Source organism: Hyla sarda, chromosome 2, assembly GCF_029499605.1.
Source record: "Hyla sarda isolate aHylSar1 chromosome 2, aHylSar1.hap1, whole genome shotgun sequence".
Classification (NCBI taxonomy): domain Eukaryota; kingdom Metazoa; phylum Chordata; class Amphibia; order Anura; family Hylidae; genus Hyla; species Hyla sarda.
In genome coordinates this window covers 418,967,893-418,984,787 of record NC_079190.1, presented here as the reverse complement: position 1 = coordinate 418,984,787, position 16,895 = coordinate 418,967,893, and the positions used below count along the sequence as shown (strand labels likewise).

The window sequence follows — 16,895 nt, the reverse complement described above, 5'->3', positions numbered from 1 at the left end:
AGGAGGATGGGATAGGAGGTTGGGATAGGAGGTTGGGATAGGATGGTGGGATAGGAGGTCAAGTTAGGAGGTCAGGATATAAGGTGGAGATAGGAGGTCGACATAGGAGTATGGGATAGGAGGTCAGGATAGGAGGTTGAGATGGGAGGTCGGGATTGGAGGTCGAGATAGGAGGACGGGACAGGAGGTCGGGACAGGAGGATGGGATAAGAGGATGGGATAGGAGGACTGGATAGGAGGTCAGGGTATGAGGACGATATATATCGTTGGGATATGACAACAATATATGGGGATGGGATATGAAGTCAAAAGCTTCCTCCTCTGTTGATTTTCCTCCCCAACAAGGATGAGGAAGGAAAAACCGGGCAACGCCGGGTACTCAGCTAGTATATATATATATAAAACTCAACGCGTGTATGTGTGTGTATGTATGTTCCACAAAAACGTCCAAACGGCTAAAGATATCAACATTAAACTTGGCACACACGTTACTTATATGTCAACAACAAACATAGGATAGGTGATTTAACCCTTACTCACCCCCATTTTCCAGGGGCGGGGCTTATGTTTAAAGTCCCATACAAGTCAATGGGAAATATATGTTACCGCATAACTTCCAAACGACTGGAGATATTTCGATAATACTTGGTCACATGTTACTTATATGTCCACTTAAAATATAGGGTAGTTAATTTAACCCTTAACTACCCCTATTTGTGAGGGTCGGGGTTTTTGTTTAAAGTCCCATGCAAATCAATGGGAAATGTATGTTCCCATATCATTTCCGTACGGCTGGAGCTATTTCAATACCTGGTACACATATTACAGGTCGGGATATGAGGACGGGATGGGAGGTCGGGATAGGAGGTTGGGATAGGAGGACGGGATAGGAGGACGCGATATGAGGACGGGATAGGAGTTCTGGATAGGAGGTTGGGATAGGAGGTCGAGATAGGAGGACGGGATAGGAGGTCAAGATAGGAGGTTGAGATATGAGGACGGGAAAGGAGGTCAGGATAGGAGGACGGGATAGGAGGTCGGGATAGGAGAACGGGATAGGAGGTTCAGATAGGAGGTTGAGATAGGAGGACGGGATAGGAGGTCGGGAGAGGAGGTCGGGATAGGAGGTCAGGATAGGAGGTCGGGATAGGAGCTCGAGATTGGAGGACGGGATAGGAGGTCGAGATAGGAGGACTGGATAGGAGGACGGGATAGGAGGACGGGATAGGAGATGGAGATAGGAGGACGGGATAGGAGGATGGCATAGGAGCTCGGAATAGGAGGTCGGGATAGAAGGACGGTATAGGAGGTCGGGACAGGAGGTGGGGACAGGAGGTCCAGATAGGAGGACAGGATAGGAGGTCGGGATGTGGGGTTGGCATATGACAACAATATATGAGGACTGCATATGAAGTAAAAAGCTTCCTCCTTTGTTTATTTTCCTCCCCAACAAGGATTAGGAAGGAAAAACCGGGCAACGCCGGGTACTCAGCTAGTATATATATATAAAACTCAACGTGTGTGGGTATGTATGTATGTATGTTCCACAAAAACTTCCAAACGGCTTAAGATATTAACATGAAACTTGGCACACATGTTACTTATGTGTCACCAACAATAGGATAGGTAATTTAACCCTCACTCACCCTCATTTGCCAGGGGCCTGCATAACTTCCAAGCGGCTGGAGATATTTGGATAATACTTGGCCACATGTTTCTTATATGCCTGTAAACCCCCCCCCCCCCCCCCCCCCCGCCCCCCCATCCCGGGTATACAGCGGGGGCCTGGTTCACCAAATGGTAGGTATGCCACTGCACATAAGGCAAAAGCCACAATACTAACTGTCAATGCAAAGCTGCATGCCACTGCATGTTATTTATGGAAGGTTTCCAGGATACAAGTAATGCCTCCTATAAGAACAATGCCAAATGGTTTGCATATCTTCTGTTTCCAATAACTGAATAAACATTTATTCAAGTAAAATATTTTATGCAGTCTTTATTGTGTGTCTGGGCTTTTCTTCTCCGTACACCATCAGCACACATGTGTAGCTTTATGAAAGCTATGCCCACTGTCCCAGAAAGAAGAGAGCTTGCTCTCTGGTGCCATCTATTGGGATAGCATCCCTAAAAGTCACTGCTTGATTCATTTAAAAAGCCTTAGAACATTAAAAAGGGAATATAGCCTAGCTAGAATCTCCCCAAAAAGCACAACATAGTCAAAGGGTATGAAATTGCTATGGGGCCCGAGAAACAGGAGGGCCTGGTCATTGACTAAATGGCCTTGCCCCTAATCTACCTAGAAGATTATAATGTGGGCAGTTTCGGCGACTTCTGGGGCCGAAGGCTCTTGAAGGGCTCATAGCCATTTAACTGCTCACTTTATAATCCGCTCACTAACCGGTGAACCGAGAACACTTGCCCTAGATCCCCCACCGAGGCAATGCCACTTTTAAATCTATGTGCACATATAGTGTAAAGCTATGGCTGAAGGCTAACAATATTTTAGCTGCAGTGCCCATTGTAGAATTTAGTTCCATACAAAAAATGGGACTCTGGACCCAGCCTGAGCCCTTGCAGGTTCTAGGGATGAAAAGAGGCCTTTGTACACTTTACCCTCTCTTCCTTTGTAGTCACTCCTTTTATGGAAGGGAAATTACCTTGAAGATATTTATTTATTTTTTTAAGAGCCGAGGAATGTGCTCTCGAATCACCCAAAGTGCAAGAAAAGTGCAAACGTGTTACACAAAAAAAATCTGCACAAAGGATGCGGTCTATCGCAAGCCCTTCTCCGATAGGAGAGACCCCCTAACAAACCTTACCCTTCGCCTCCGGACCATAAGGTACCTGCGAGGTTCCAGGTTTGATGTCCCTTTTCGCCGAAGCTACTAAGGGACCACAAATGCTCCCGGCATCCCCCTTGGTGCTAGCCAAGGTATCTGCCCGCAGAGGCGATAAGGGTCGGTACCCTGTCCATGCAGGAGTACCCAGGGTTTTTGCAGGGAGGTGCGGAACCTGATGGCCACACATACCTCCCCTAGACTTCCAGGAGGGACAGCCAGAAGGGCTACCGCATCCTGACAAATCCTGTGGACACACAACATGCAAAAAGTGACACAGTGACAATTTTTTTTATAATAATAAGTGAATGTGTGCAGATATACTGCCCAGACATCCAGCCGGATCTATAAAAAATTCTATGATCCTAGCCAGAAGGCCGGGACTCAAGAGGTGAGTGCCACAAGGTGAAGAGTTCATGGTGCCCGTGCTTCCATTCAGTGAGCCAATACTCCCAGTGAGTTTTGGCACCTCGGGGTAACCACTCCCTGAGGCACTAAAGTACCTCGGCTCTAGACCCTCTCAGCCTCATGGCAAGACCCGGAGGAAACAGGTCACATCGGGGCAGCCGTCAAGCTGATTCCTCAGAACCAGCCCCGGAACACCCTTGTACACCTGCTCTCTCCATGCAGCATCCATCCTACATCAGTGCCCCTATTCTGACACTGATAAGAACAGACACTACACTTGATCTTAGCCAAAAGGCTGAGATATTTGATATCCCTTTAGATTGGACTTGGAAGAATTACCAGGATGATTCAATTCTTTGATTCTTATCTACATGTAATCCCAGGCATGGAACCTCATAGAGATAAATCACAGTTTAGAGAACAGTAATTACTCAGGAAATCCTTCATCAGCCCATGAGTCAACTCCTATAGTAGGACATGACAAATGCAATAAAACACAATAATAAAGACATTTTTGGGTGCAGGATCTGTACCAGGAAGCTGCAGTTATTTTACATATCCTTTTTTAAAGGGGTTCTCCAAAGGATAGGGGACAAGATGCCTGATCGCGGGAGTCCCGCCGCTGGGGACCCCCAGGATCTTGCACCCGGCACCCCGTTTGTAATCAGTCCCTTGAGCGTGTTCGCTCCGGGTCTGATTACCGGTGACGACACGGCCGGCGGCGTGTGACGTCACGCCTCCGCCCCCGTGTGACGTCGTGCTCCGCCCCTCAATGCAAGCCTACGGGAGGGGTCATGATAGCTGTCACGCCCCCTCCCGTTGGCTTGCATTGAGGGGCGGAGTGCGACGTCACACGGGGGCGGAGGCGTGACGTCACACGCCGCCGGCCGTGTGGTCGCCGGTAATCAGACCCAGAGCGAACACGCTTCGGGGACTGATTACAGAAGGGGTGCCGCGTGCAAGATCCAGGGGGTCCCCAGCGGCGGGACTCACGCGCACAGGCATCTTATCCGCACTGTATTAGGGTCAGCGAAGATACAATGGAAACGTTCTGATATGGATTTTGCAGCACATCCATACCAAATCTGTGACACATGTGCAACGGTTATGGTAAAAATTAGCAAACAGAATTGTTATGCTAAAATTTTAAATCAGTACCCCATATCAATTTCTGTGTGGAAGAATCTCACAGCTCGGATAAACTTGCACAGTACTGTATTTTATGGCAGATTTTACCTCTGCAAATTTTGCCTTAGGGTGCGTTCACACTGCGGAATCTCCGCTCGCTGAATTCAGCAGGTGGAGATCCCGTCTGGCGGCCACCGCTGAAAATACTTCGCTGCTAGGACCACGGGGCACTGAGCCGTCACCATTGACGGTTATGCAGTGCTCGCGGAATCCGCGCAAGGGATGAACATGTTCTTTCTTTGCGCGGAACAGTTTCAGCAGAAGAATTGTCCGCAGCTGAAATTCCACAGTGTGAAGTTCACACCGCGGAATTCCACTTGCGGAATTCCGCCCATGGAATTCCGCAGGAATTCCATAGTGTGAACGTACCCTAAGAGGTACAATACCATATGCATTCTGTGGGGGGGAAATTAAATAGATATTAAACAAATAGATAGACTAGATATTGACAGATTGGCTGTGAAATTCCTGCCAAATTCACAGTACAATGGATTTTTAAACCTGCATATCCTATGTGTGGTGGAAATGCCTTGGAATTGTAACCGCGCAACATGTAGATTTTGGTGAAGATTTTTGGCTCCATTTCCACCAAGTACTTTCTTTTCTATGTGATCCCAGGCTGTAGACTAGCTGTATAGATGATCAGTAGATAGAATCATAAAAAATGTTAAAGGTTTCCCTGCCTAGCCTTTCTCATCTGTCTTATAAGATATTATGTGACACCGGAAACTGATACCATCTTTCCCCAGCCAGTACTGGAGACGCACACATCTCTGGATTATGTTACAGACTTCTTTATGTCATCTCTTTTGGAGCATAGCTATGTCTTGTACATTCATCTTACATGGCTGCGGGTGTTTGCTATAAACCTAAATACTGGGTAATTATACTTTATAAATAGTGCAAATGAATGGCCTAATTTTAAACAGTTTAGTGATACAACATATATAAGAGTTAAAGGGGTTTCCCTATAGTTTACAAAAAATCCTTCCAAATTGAAACGGACTTGAAAAAAAAAAAAAATCTTTTACTTACCCGTAAATTCGTCATCGTTCTAGTGCTGGCACCACTCCCGACTCCGCACTCCAGAAATGTACAAAGTGTACAAAGGGCATCATGTGACTCTGCCGCCATTCACTGGCCTCAGAGGTCATGTGTTGTATATGGAGGTGCGTGTAGTGAGTTTTATTGAACTAATGGTTAATATGTCTTTATAATGAGCGCTATTTTGTTAGTCATGTAATTTTTATGTACCCCGTAGAAAAGATATTGGCTCTCTATAAACAATCACTGATGACAAAAACCACCAATAGGTTCCGGGCATATGGCAGGTTAAGCAATTCTTTTTACATTTATGAAGTGGAAAAGTGTTTGGAGCTTGTGAGCTGTGGGCATCTCCACCGACCATGTTGCCATGCCCCCTCTGCCCAATCATTGTGCATGTCCGTCTGCACATATTCCACACTGCATGCTGCGTACACCTGCAGCTCTATTCAGCTTACAACATAAGTGAGCAGCGCACTTGACTTTCTAATATGTGACTTTTACTTGATATCATCTATGTCAGACATCTATCTCTGTCCTCACTGTACTTGTCTATTAAATTAACAGCACAATTAAGAACAGAATGATGGGGTTACTTCTTTTTAAAAAAATTTTTGTAGATTTGGGAATCCAATACCTATTTTGACTGTTGATACTGTATATGAGAAATTGCAATATTCATTTATTGTAAGGTATTATGTCTAACAGTTTATAACTGACAGGCTGTCTAAAGGCCCTATCATGTCAACAGTGGGGAAGCACAAGGTACCAAAAAAAGCCTCTTCCCTTTATATTAGGCCCCTTTCACACTATGAAGTTGCTCCGTTAAAAGACCCGTTATAAACTTTTGTTAGGAAAGCCTTAAAAACAGATGTTAAACAGCCGTTACAAAATCCCATTCAAGTCTATGGGATTTTTTGATTATCCATTATGACCCGTTATAGCCCATCATGAATAATGGACAATATTTGTGACGGAAGAAAAAACGGCACATGCACTAATTTGTCTTCCATCACAAGAAACTGGTAAATTAACGGCCGTTATTTCTAACATTGAAGTCTATGGCAAACAGATGAGCCTTTATGTCAGCCGTTTGCACCTGGTTTATAATATCTGTTATTACTTCTAAGCATGCTCAGAAGAGGTGACATCAGCAGACTCCTTCAGTGCTGAGGGACTACTACTACTCCCATCATGATACAGACTTGTTTTCATGATGGGAGTAGTAGTTCCTTGGCTTCGGGAGTCTGCCGGTGGCTGGGGAGGCTACAATAGTGTTTGCACTACAGCCCTCATCATGGAACAGACTCTGTTCCACGATGGGGGTTGTAGTACAGGGGCTGAGGGATTGATCGCACTGGGTCTCACTTCTGAGACCCGATGCGGTTAGAAGTTATTAAACAGGGAAGTGGGCGGCATGCTCCACTCCCCTGCGAAGTACGATGGATTTTACTTTCATTTTTAAATTCCCTCCGGGAGTCCTGAATGGGCAGTAAGGGGGAGCCATTCAGGGCTCCCGGCGGGGTTTTCAAATAGAAGCACTGCGGTGGGGAAAGATATATAGAATCGCTAGGGGGGAGGGGGTGTATGTGTCTTGCCCCTGCAGTGCTTCTATATATCTTGCCCCCTGCTGCACTATATAAGTCTTGCCCCCCCTGCAGCACATTTATATTGGTATTGTCCCCCGCAGCCATTGAGGGTTCCCCGAGGGGAATTTAAAAATGAAAGTAAAATGCACCGTACATCACAGAGGAGTGGAGGTTTCCGCCTGCTCCCCTGTTTAATAACTTCTGATCGCATCAGGTCTCAGAAGTGAGACCCGGGGCGATCGTTCCCTCAACCCACGTACTAAAACCCCCATCATGGAACAGAGTCTATTCCATGATGGGGGTTGTAGTACAAACACTATTGTAGCATCCCCAGCCACTAGCAGACTTCCGCAGCCAGGGAACTACTACTCCCATCATGGAAACAAGTCTGTTCCATGATGGGAGTAGTAGTAGTCCCGGTTGTGGGAGTCTGTAGGCAGAGGTGTTAAAACGTCCGTACATGACGGAGGTTATAACGGGTCTTAACGGATGAATATGCCCGTTATTTTGACGGACGTTATTCAGCCGTTATTTCATCCGTTATTATACATCCGTTTTTACACAGAAAACGGATGTTTAATAACAGATGAATACTCATAGTGTGAAAGGAGCCTAACCAATCAAAGGGGTCCCCCAGGACATAAAAAAAAAAGCAGCATGATAAAAAAATACATTGGTTTACTCCAAAATAAAGATTTTATTAAACATGTTTTATTATTTTTACCTGCTTGTTTTGTATAAGTGATAATGCATACATCAAGATGGCCACTTTCACTTTACTTCAGAGACAAGCCCTTCTAGCACACTATAGGATAAGCCATAACATAGGACAGGACTGATGCCGGTCATTGAACAGCTTACTCCACTTTACTACATTGGGATACAGAAAATGTAGGCCATGACATGGTATCTATATTTATCCCAATTTACTAAAGTGTAACAGGCTAATCGGGGAGGATGGCTGATATCAGTCCTGTCATGATGCAGCCTGCCCTGCTTACGGTTGCCATGCTAATTTGCATAATTAATTATAGATGCGTAACATCACAGGATACACATGTGCGGGGGGAAATTTTGTCCTATGTCCTATTCTGACCCCTATAACTTTTTTATTTCTCCTTATACAGTCCTGTATGAGGGCTCATTTTTTGCCCCCCGATCTGTAGTTTTAAACAGTTCCATTTTTGTTTTGATGGGACTTTTTGAACGCTTTTTTAATTTTTTTATTCTTTTTAGACCAAATATGGGAGTTGCAGTTAGTTACTAACTACAACTCCCAGCATGCCCTGATACAGCCTGTGGGTCAGCAGCTGCCCCAAACGAAAACTACAACTCCCAGCATGTTAGACTATATAGTAGTATATAGTATAGGTCAGTGTTTCCCAACCAGAGCGCCTCCTGCTGTTGCAAAACTCCCAGCATGCCTGGACAACCATTGACAGCCACAGTAGTTTTGCCACAGCTGGAGGTCCACAGTTTGGAGACCGCTGCAATATAACCGTCCTTATTCCCCTCCCAACATCTGTCTTTGGGTAGCGTTGGATGCCCTCCGAAAAACTACAACTTCCAGTATTGTATAGGTCAGTGGTCCCCAACCAGAGCGCCTCCAGCTGTTGCAAAATTACAACTCCCAGCATGCCCGGACAGCCGTTGGCTGTCCGGGCATGCTGGGAGTTGTAGTTTTGCAACAGCTGGAGGCACTCTGGTTGGGAAACACTGACCTATACTATATACTACTATATAGTTAGTGTTGAGCGGCATAGGCCATATTCGAATTCGCGAATATTCGCGAATATATGGACGAATATTCGTATATATTCGCGAATATTCGCATATTCGTTATATTCTCGTTTTATTTTCGCATACGCGAAGATTCGCGTATACGAAAATTAAAATATGTGAAAATTCGCATACACAAAATTAGCACGTGCGAAAATTCGCATATGCGAAAATTCGCATATGCTAATTTTCGTATATTTGAATTTTTGCACGCCAGTCTCACACAGTAGTATTACAGCCTTCTTTACACCACACAAGCTGGAAGCAGAGAGGGGTGATCACTGTGATGTGTACTGTGAAGAAAAAAACAAAAAAAAACAACGAATATTCGTAATTACGAATATATAGCGCTATATTCGCGAAATTCGCGAATTCGCGAATATGCGATATTCGCGAATAATATTCGAATTGCGAATATTCGCGAGCAACACTATATATAGTCCAACATGCTGGGAGTTGTAGTTTTGCAATAGCTGGAGGTGCTCTGGTTGGGAAACACTGACTTATACTATATACTACTATATAGTCCAACATGCTGGGAGTTGTAGTTTTGTAGTTTATAAGTACCCACAAACATTTTGGATCACTACTCAAGAGAAATTGACTCACTCAGTCCAATAGTCAGAATAAAGTTTTCTATTTGTGGTCTACAATATGTTCATAGAATCACAGGGCAACAGCCTGTGAATATACATGTTACCGCACTGTATTAGGGTCAGCGAAAATACAATGGAAACGTTCTGATACCGAACCTGTGGCAAATGTGCAACCGTTAGGGTAAAAATTTGCAAACAGAATTGGTATGCTAAAATTTTTAATCGGTACCCCATATCAATTTCTGTGTGGAAGAATCTCACAGCTCGGATAAACTTGCACAGAACTGTATTTTACGGCAGATTTTACCTCTGCAAATATAGCCTTAGAGGTACTACCATACGCATTCTGTGGGGGGGCATGTTGGAGGATTGGTTGGATAAATACCGGCCATTGAATGGCCGGTATTTTTAATATAAGAATACTGGCAGGGTGTCCATAATACTGGCTGTGCCGGTAAAATGCCGGCCAGGTGGCAAGCCTAGTCCTGCCGTGTGCTCAGATGGGTTGCATATGTGGTAAAGTAAAAGTCACCATCTTGAATAAAGTATGCATTACCCTCTGGACAAAGGAAACAAGTATAAATATTATAAAATATGATATTTTATAAAAACTGACCACATAGCAGTATTTAAACTGTGTCAACTGAGGAGACAGGTTAAAACTACCGTATTTATCGGCGTATAACACGCATTTTTTTGAGCTAAAATTTTTAGCCTAAAGTCTACCTGCGTGTTATACGCCGATAAGCTGCTGCAGTTCAATGATTTAAAGCGGGCGCTTTAAATCAATGAACTGCAGCGGCTTTTTCAGGTCCAGAGACCTGCCGCCGCTGCCCGATTTTCTGCCCCTGCCTATCCTGGGGTCCAGAGACTGCCGGCGCCGCTGCCCCATTTTCTCCCCCATCCCCGGTTTTATAATTACGGTACCTGTTGCCGGGGTCGGGTCCGAGCTGCTTCTGGCTCCGGCGTCTCCTGCGTCATTGCTATGCGCTGCACAATGACGAGTGGTGGCGTGTTGAAGACGTCACTCGTCATTGCGCCTCGCAGCGCATAGCAACGACACAGGAGATGCCACACCGGAGCCAGAAGCAGCACGGACCCAACCCAGGCAACAGGTACCGTAATTATAAAATTGGGGATGGGGGAGGCAATGGGGCAGTGGTGCCGGCAATGGGGCAGCAGCGCAGATAGCCAGGGGGAGAGAATCGGTGGCAGCAGGGCTCTAGACCCCAGGAAAGGCAGGGGGAGAGAAGCGGGCAGCGACGGCCTCTCTCCCCCTGCCTTTCCTGGGGGCTTCTGCGGGGTCAGAAACAGTGTATCGGGGTATACACATGCACACACACGCACCCTCATTTTACCAAGGATATTTAGGTAAAAAACTTTTTTTACCCAAATATCCTTGGTAAAATGAGGGTGCGTGTTATAGGCCGGTGCGTGGTATACCCCGATAAATACGGTATATCTCATACAAAGGGGGTAAACCAAATGAACAATTTTGCAAATACTTTGCTGATTTTATGCTGCTTCTGAATGTTTTTTCTCCATTCAAACCTGTAGCTGCTTTCACAATTTTGCTTGAAACAGAGTAAGGCTGGGTCCACACTACGTTTTGTCCCATACGGGAGCGCATACGGCAGGAGGGAGCTAAAACCTTGCGCTCCCGTATGTGACCGTATGCGCTCCCGTATGCCATTCACTTCAATGAGCCGACCGGAGTGAAACGTTCGGTCCGGTCGGCTCATTTTTGCGCCGTATGCGCTTTTACAACCTGACCTAAAACCGTGGTTGACCACGGTTTTAGGTCCGGTTGTAAAAGCGCATACGGCGCAAAAATGAGCCGACCGGACCGAACGTTTCACTCCGGTCGGCTCATTGAAGTGAATGGCATACGAGAGCGCATACGGTCACATACGGGAGCGCAAGGTTTTAGCTCCCTCCTGCCGTATGCGCTCCCGTATGGGACAAAACGTAGTGTGGACCCAGCCTAAGATTTACTAGAACTACTTTCTGGTAACATGAAAGCAGCAGGATCCTAGATTTGGCTGCAAATGGTGAAGACAACGTGTAATTCAAACACTGGATATGATATGCAAAGCAGACTATGTGGACAATGTACAACATGTAACTTATGGTACTAGAAATAGCAATAATAACAATAATTAAAAACAATTATACATATATATATATATATATATATATATATATATATATATATATATATATCTATTCAGAGTATAAAAAATATTTTCATCCAGGGAGAAATGAGGCCACTGAACACTATTAACACTAGTACATAGTGCTTTATAATTTGTCACAGTTCAGATGTGAATACAATGTACAGGGTGTGTCATCAGTATATATAACTAACCACCATAACAAGTATACAATATTGTACAAATTAATAAATTAAACTTTTACAACTTGCAAAATGATATCTGTGTTTAGAAAATATAAAAAATATAGACATGTTAAATGTAGTAAATAGCAGTGACCTCATTGACTACTATGGGTTTTCTCTTGAACTACAGTCATTTTGATACATTTCCCCTTGAATCACTGTCTTGTAAATAAATACTAGTCCTACTAAAGTCATTGGTTTCCAGCTTTTGTTATTTGAAGAATCACTTCCTTTTTTTGCCCTTATACTTCACCTCCATTATTCCTACAGTGCCATGTGTGTAATATAGCTCAGCTGCATCCATACATGTCATTACTGTAGCTGGGTCATGTGCCCAGCACTAAGACTAGCAGAAAATTACATGTCAAAGAAAGTGGTCAGTCCTGGGTCAGCTGACTTTCTGTGAACAACATAATGTCATCATCACCTATCCGATCCCCCCCTGGCAGCTCCCAGAGCTCTCCCTTCCCAACTCTGTCTGTATGCTGCTGCTGTTATCTTTATGGGATCAGGATATATAGTAGGCGAGTCCATACACAGATTTCTGCAGAGTTATACACCGCACTTGAAGACCTCAAATCTTCATGTGATGTGACCTATAATTACAACTAAGGAGTTATATGAAGATCTTAAGTCTTATTCAGTACTTGTAAGAAGAAGTGTTGGCAAAACTTCAAACAACCTGAAGAAGCATTTTCTTGTGGGTTCCCTGTCCAGATCTGTATGTGTAAGAGCTGCTGTAACCGGGAGAAGAGGAGACCGGTTGAAGCTATATCTCATACATAACTCTATAGTGTAAGGGGCCTGAACTTGATCTGAATTTATTAGTTACTGCACTGAGGACAGTGCAAGGGCAGTGATGAGAATCTAATTCCTCTCTCTGCAAAGTCGGAGGCATCATGGGAAAAGTATACAGCATTAAAGGGGTTATCCAGGAAAAAACTTTTTTTTTATATATCAACTGGCTCCAGAGAATTAAACAGATTTGTAAATTACTTCTATTAAAAAATCTTAATCCTTTCAGTACTTATGAGCTGCTGAAGTTGAGTTTCTCTTTTCTGTCTCTCTGATGACACGTGTCTCGGGAACTGTGCAGAGTAGTAACAAATCCCCACAGCAAACCTCTTCTACTCTGTGCAGTTTCCGAGACAAGCAGAGATGTCAGCAGAGAGCACTGTTGCCAGACAGAAAAGAACAATTCAACTTCAGCAGTTGATTATTATTGGAAGGATTAAGATTTTTTAATAGAAGTAATTTACAAATCTTTTTAACTTTCTGGAGCCTCTTGATATATATATATATATATATATATATATATATATATATATATATATATATCAGTTTATATATATATATATATATATATATATATATATATATATATATATATATATCTCTGATATCTATATAAGTTTTTTCCTGGAATACCCCTTTAAGGTTGCATATCAGATAGTAAATAGAAATTAAAATGGCATAAAACCCATGCATACCACATCAACTAAAACAGGTAAACACAAGCCAAGCCATACACAAGAACCTCTACATTATTCTCTATTAACATCCTATGCTGCACTATATAGTTATAACAATTCCCAGAGTGCTTTTTTAAGGACCTTTAGAAATTTAAAGTAGTCACCTCTTTGGTCTCTGTGGGTACCTCCCCTATTTTTACATTCCTAAATCTACGCCTGAATTAGTGGCTCATGCATAAAACATGCAAATTAGAAATGTTCACATGGGTCATAACAACCAATAAGATTTCAGTGGGAAAATTAAAGCGATGAGCAATACTGACACTTTTGCACTAGCCTTTTGTATACAAACTCATATGTATGTACAGTGACCCCCCGACCTACGATGGCCCCGACATACGATCATTTCAACATACATGTTGACGGCAGCATCAACATACGATGCTTTTGTATGTTGGGCCATCGAATAAACGGCTATCCGGCAGCGCAGACTGCTTCAGCTGCCACCGGATAGCCGTTTACGGTGCCCCGTGTGGTCCGCTGATGATCACTTACCTGTCCTTGGGGCTCCGGTGCGTCCTCTTCGGGATCCCCTGCATCGTCGGCGCTCTCCATCATCATCATCACGTCGCTGCGCACTTCATCCAATAGGAGCGGTGTGCGTAGCGACGTGATGGCGGCGACGGAGAGCGAGGATGTCAGGGAAGCAGAGGTCTTGATGGACCGTCTGGGACACCCCGGGGACGCGGCGACAGAGATGGAAGGCGACATCCAGGGAAGCGGTGACGGTCCGGAGCAACGGGAACAGGTGAGTACAACTTCCTTTACCAATGGTCTTCAACCTGCGGACCTTCAGATGTTGCAAAACTACAACACCCAGCATGCCCGGACAGCCGTTGGCTGTCCGGGCATGCTGGGTGTTGTAGTTTTGCAATATCTGGAGGTCCGCAGGTTGTAGACCACTGTCCTATACTTTGCACGGATCCCTCAACATGCGATGGTTTCAACAAACGATGGTCCATTTGAAACGGATTACCATCGTATGTTGAGGGACCACTGTATACTCATAGCTTTTCATCTATCTCCCAGATAAAGGCATCGTTCTTAATTCCATCACAGTTTAATGTTGCATTTAAATAATGTTTTAATGTGAGATAGCTCCTGGGGTTCTCCTTTAATCCAGAGCCCATGCTGGAACCGTCAGAGAACATGGAATCCCCCTCACTTATAGGATGTACTCTGTTATCAGAATTCTCAGGTAACCTGTAACAAAGGAATAAAATCCCACTCATAAAAAGTAAAATGCCAGAGACGATGCCAATAGAAATCCCAGCTCCAACTTCCTGCTTCTCGGGACTAGACGGAATGTCAAACGTACTTGGAAAGGGAATACTGGAATTACTGACCACAGAATGCATGTTCCAGGCCACGGGAACAATAATGGAAATACTGGAAAGAAGGATTAAAATTCCCCCTGCTGTAAACCAACGGGGTATAACTGATACTTGGCTTGTACCTTGATATACATTTTTAAGTCCAAAGACACATACAGCTTTGCCGGCTGCCCCAAGAATGATAGCTACTAACATAAGTCCTTGTGCCACCAAAATTTCTTTTGGTAAAAAAGAGTCTGTCACGCTATAATATTGACAGTACATGGTCTTCAGGTCTGGAGACACCAAGACGTGACTAAAGAAGCAAGTCCTCCATATTCCTATCCAGGCAGTTCCAGAAGAAATGATAGTGGTGTTGGCTATATGCCAGACTCTCCATTGTACAAGTCCTGTGGAAATGGAACCCAAAATCCAGCCTACAGTGGAGATAGCAAATCCTGCCATTTGAAGATTTGCTGTGTTGGCCAGGTAGGGCATGACCTGGAGATCTTCAGCCGCCTCTCCGCTCCACAGTTACTTGTCACAGTCATTTATAACCGGTCACTAAAAAAGAAAATATAAATAAAGAAGTTAGGTTTCAACATCTATGGTAATGTGAATGAAAGAACAGGTCAAACTATTTGCAGCAGAGAACAACCTATTCTTGTTCATCTTAGCGTTCGTCTCCACCTCGGCACTACTGTCTTGACTTGTATTACCACAAAACAGACACCACTGTTAGGCAGGCTGATATTCATAGTTGCCAGGGAACTGGAAACAAGTCTATAACATACGATCAGCATTACACCCTACAGCACTGAGACACAAGATAAGCTGTGTTGTCAACAGTACGGCTACTCTTCATGCTACAACCCCTTCTGTATCTAGCACAAGTCAGTGCTAAGTGTTATTTGTTCATCGGGATCTGAAATGTGAATCATTTTTTCTAGAAATGTAAAGATGTTGGGATATTGTAATTAACCAAAGGTTCTTAAAGGGGTACTCCGCCCCTAGACATCTTATCCCCTATCGAAAGGATAGGGGATAAGATGTCAGATCGCGGGGGTTCCACCGCTGGGGACCCCCTGGGATCTCGGCTGCAGCACCCACCTGTTGTGGCTTCCGGCAGCGCTGGAGGCTCTCATCCTAACACCTCACGACCACAGTGACGGGAGATCGTGACATCACGACTCCGCCCTCGTGTGACATCACGCCCCGCCCCCTCAATGCAAGTTTATGGGAGGGGTGGGGCTTGACATCACACGGGGGCGGAGTCGTGACGTCACGATCTCACATCACCATGGTTGGGAGCCAAAGCCCCCAGAGTTTCCGGAAGCCGCAACAGGTGGGTGCTGCAGCTGAGATCCCGGGGGTCCCCAGCGGCGGGACCCCCGTGATCTGACATCTTATCCCCTATCCTTTGGAAAAGGGATAAGATGTCTAGGGGCGGAGTACCCCTTTAAATTATTTTTGTAACTATATTTAATATTTATATCACAAATACTTCATGTACACGGTGAACTAGCAACAGGGTCGTAGGCACCCAAGTCCTATCAATGCATAATGAATGAAGGTTACCCATTGGTCCGATCCCACAGAAGAGCTATTGTAGTACACATTGCTGAAAAAATGAATGAAGGCTAAAGGAAAGTGTCAAAACATTCCATGCATCATAGCTTACTTTGTATGGGGTCTGTGTGTGCTCATGTTGACCCTTGCTCACCTATGATGAGCTGGAGCAATGAAAGATGTGGCCTGGTCTGATGAATCATGTTTTTATGACATATATATCATGAAGGCCCAGTAAGTGAAGAAAAGAAGAGATGATACCAGAATAAGTTCTGGTAAGAAGGAGGCAGAAGCAGTGTGATGCTCTGGGCAATATTGTTTTGCAGGAAACCTTGAGTCCTGGCATTCATCTGGATGTTACTATAACACATACCACCTATCTAATCATTGTACAGACCATGTTCCCCCCATATCAAGGGGAATCCCTAAAGAAATTATTCAGGAATAGAAGAACAAGGACTAATTTTTTCCAAAAACAGCACCACCTCTGTCCTTAGGCTGTGTGTGGTATTGCAGCTCAGTTCCATTGAAGTGAATGTAGCCAAGTTGTAATGCCACACACAACCTGAGGACAGGGGTGGTGCCCTTTAAATGGCAGTGGCCTCTTTCAGCAGTATAGTACATTCACCACAATGCAAA

The 16,895-nt window shown here is 44.4% G+C and overlaps 1 protein-coding gene and 1 pseudogene across 1 annotated transcript; both read right to left on the bottom strand.

Moving 5' to 3' along the window:
- Positions 1-3,451: 3,451 nt before the first annotated feature.
- On the bottom strand, positions 3,452-3,552 carry LOC130359944 (U2 spliceosomal RNA; annotated as a pseudogene).
- Positions 3,553-14,378: 10,826 nt separating this feature from the next.
- On the bottom strand, positions 14,379-15,244 carry CLDN34 (claudin 34). The gene has a single exon (XM_056560813.1). The coding sequence runs from the start codon at positions 15,183-15,185 to the stop codon at positions 14,379-14,381; it is 807 nt and encodes a 268-aa protein (XP_056416788.1). The 5' UTR covers positions 15,186-15,244.
- Between the last annotated feature and the right edge of the window lie 1,651 nt (positions 15,245-16,895).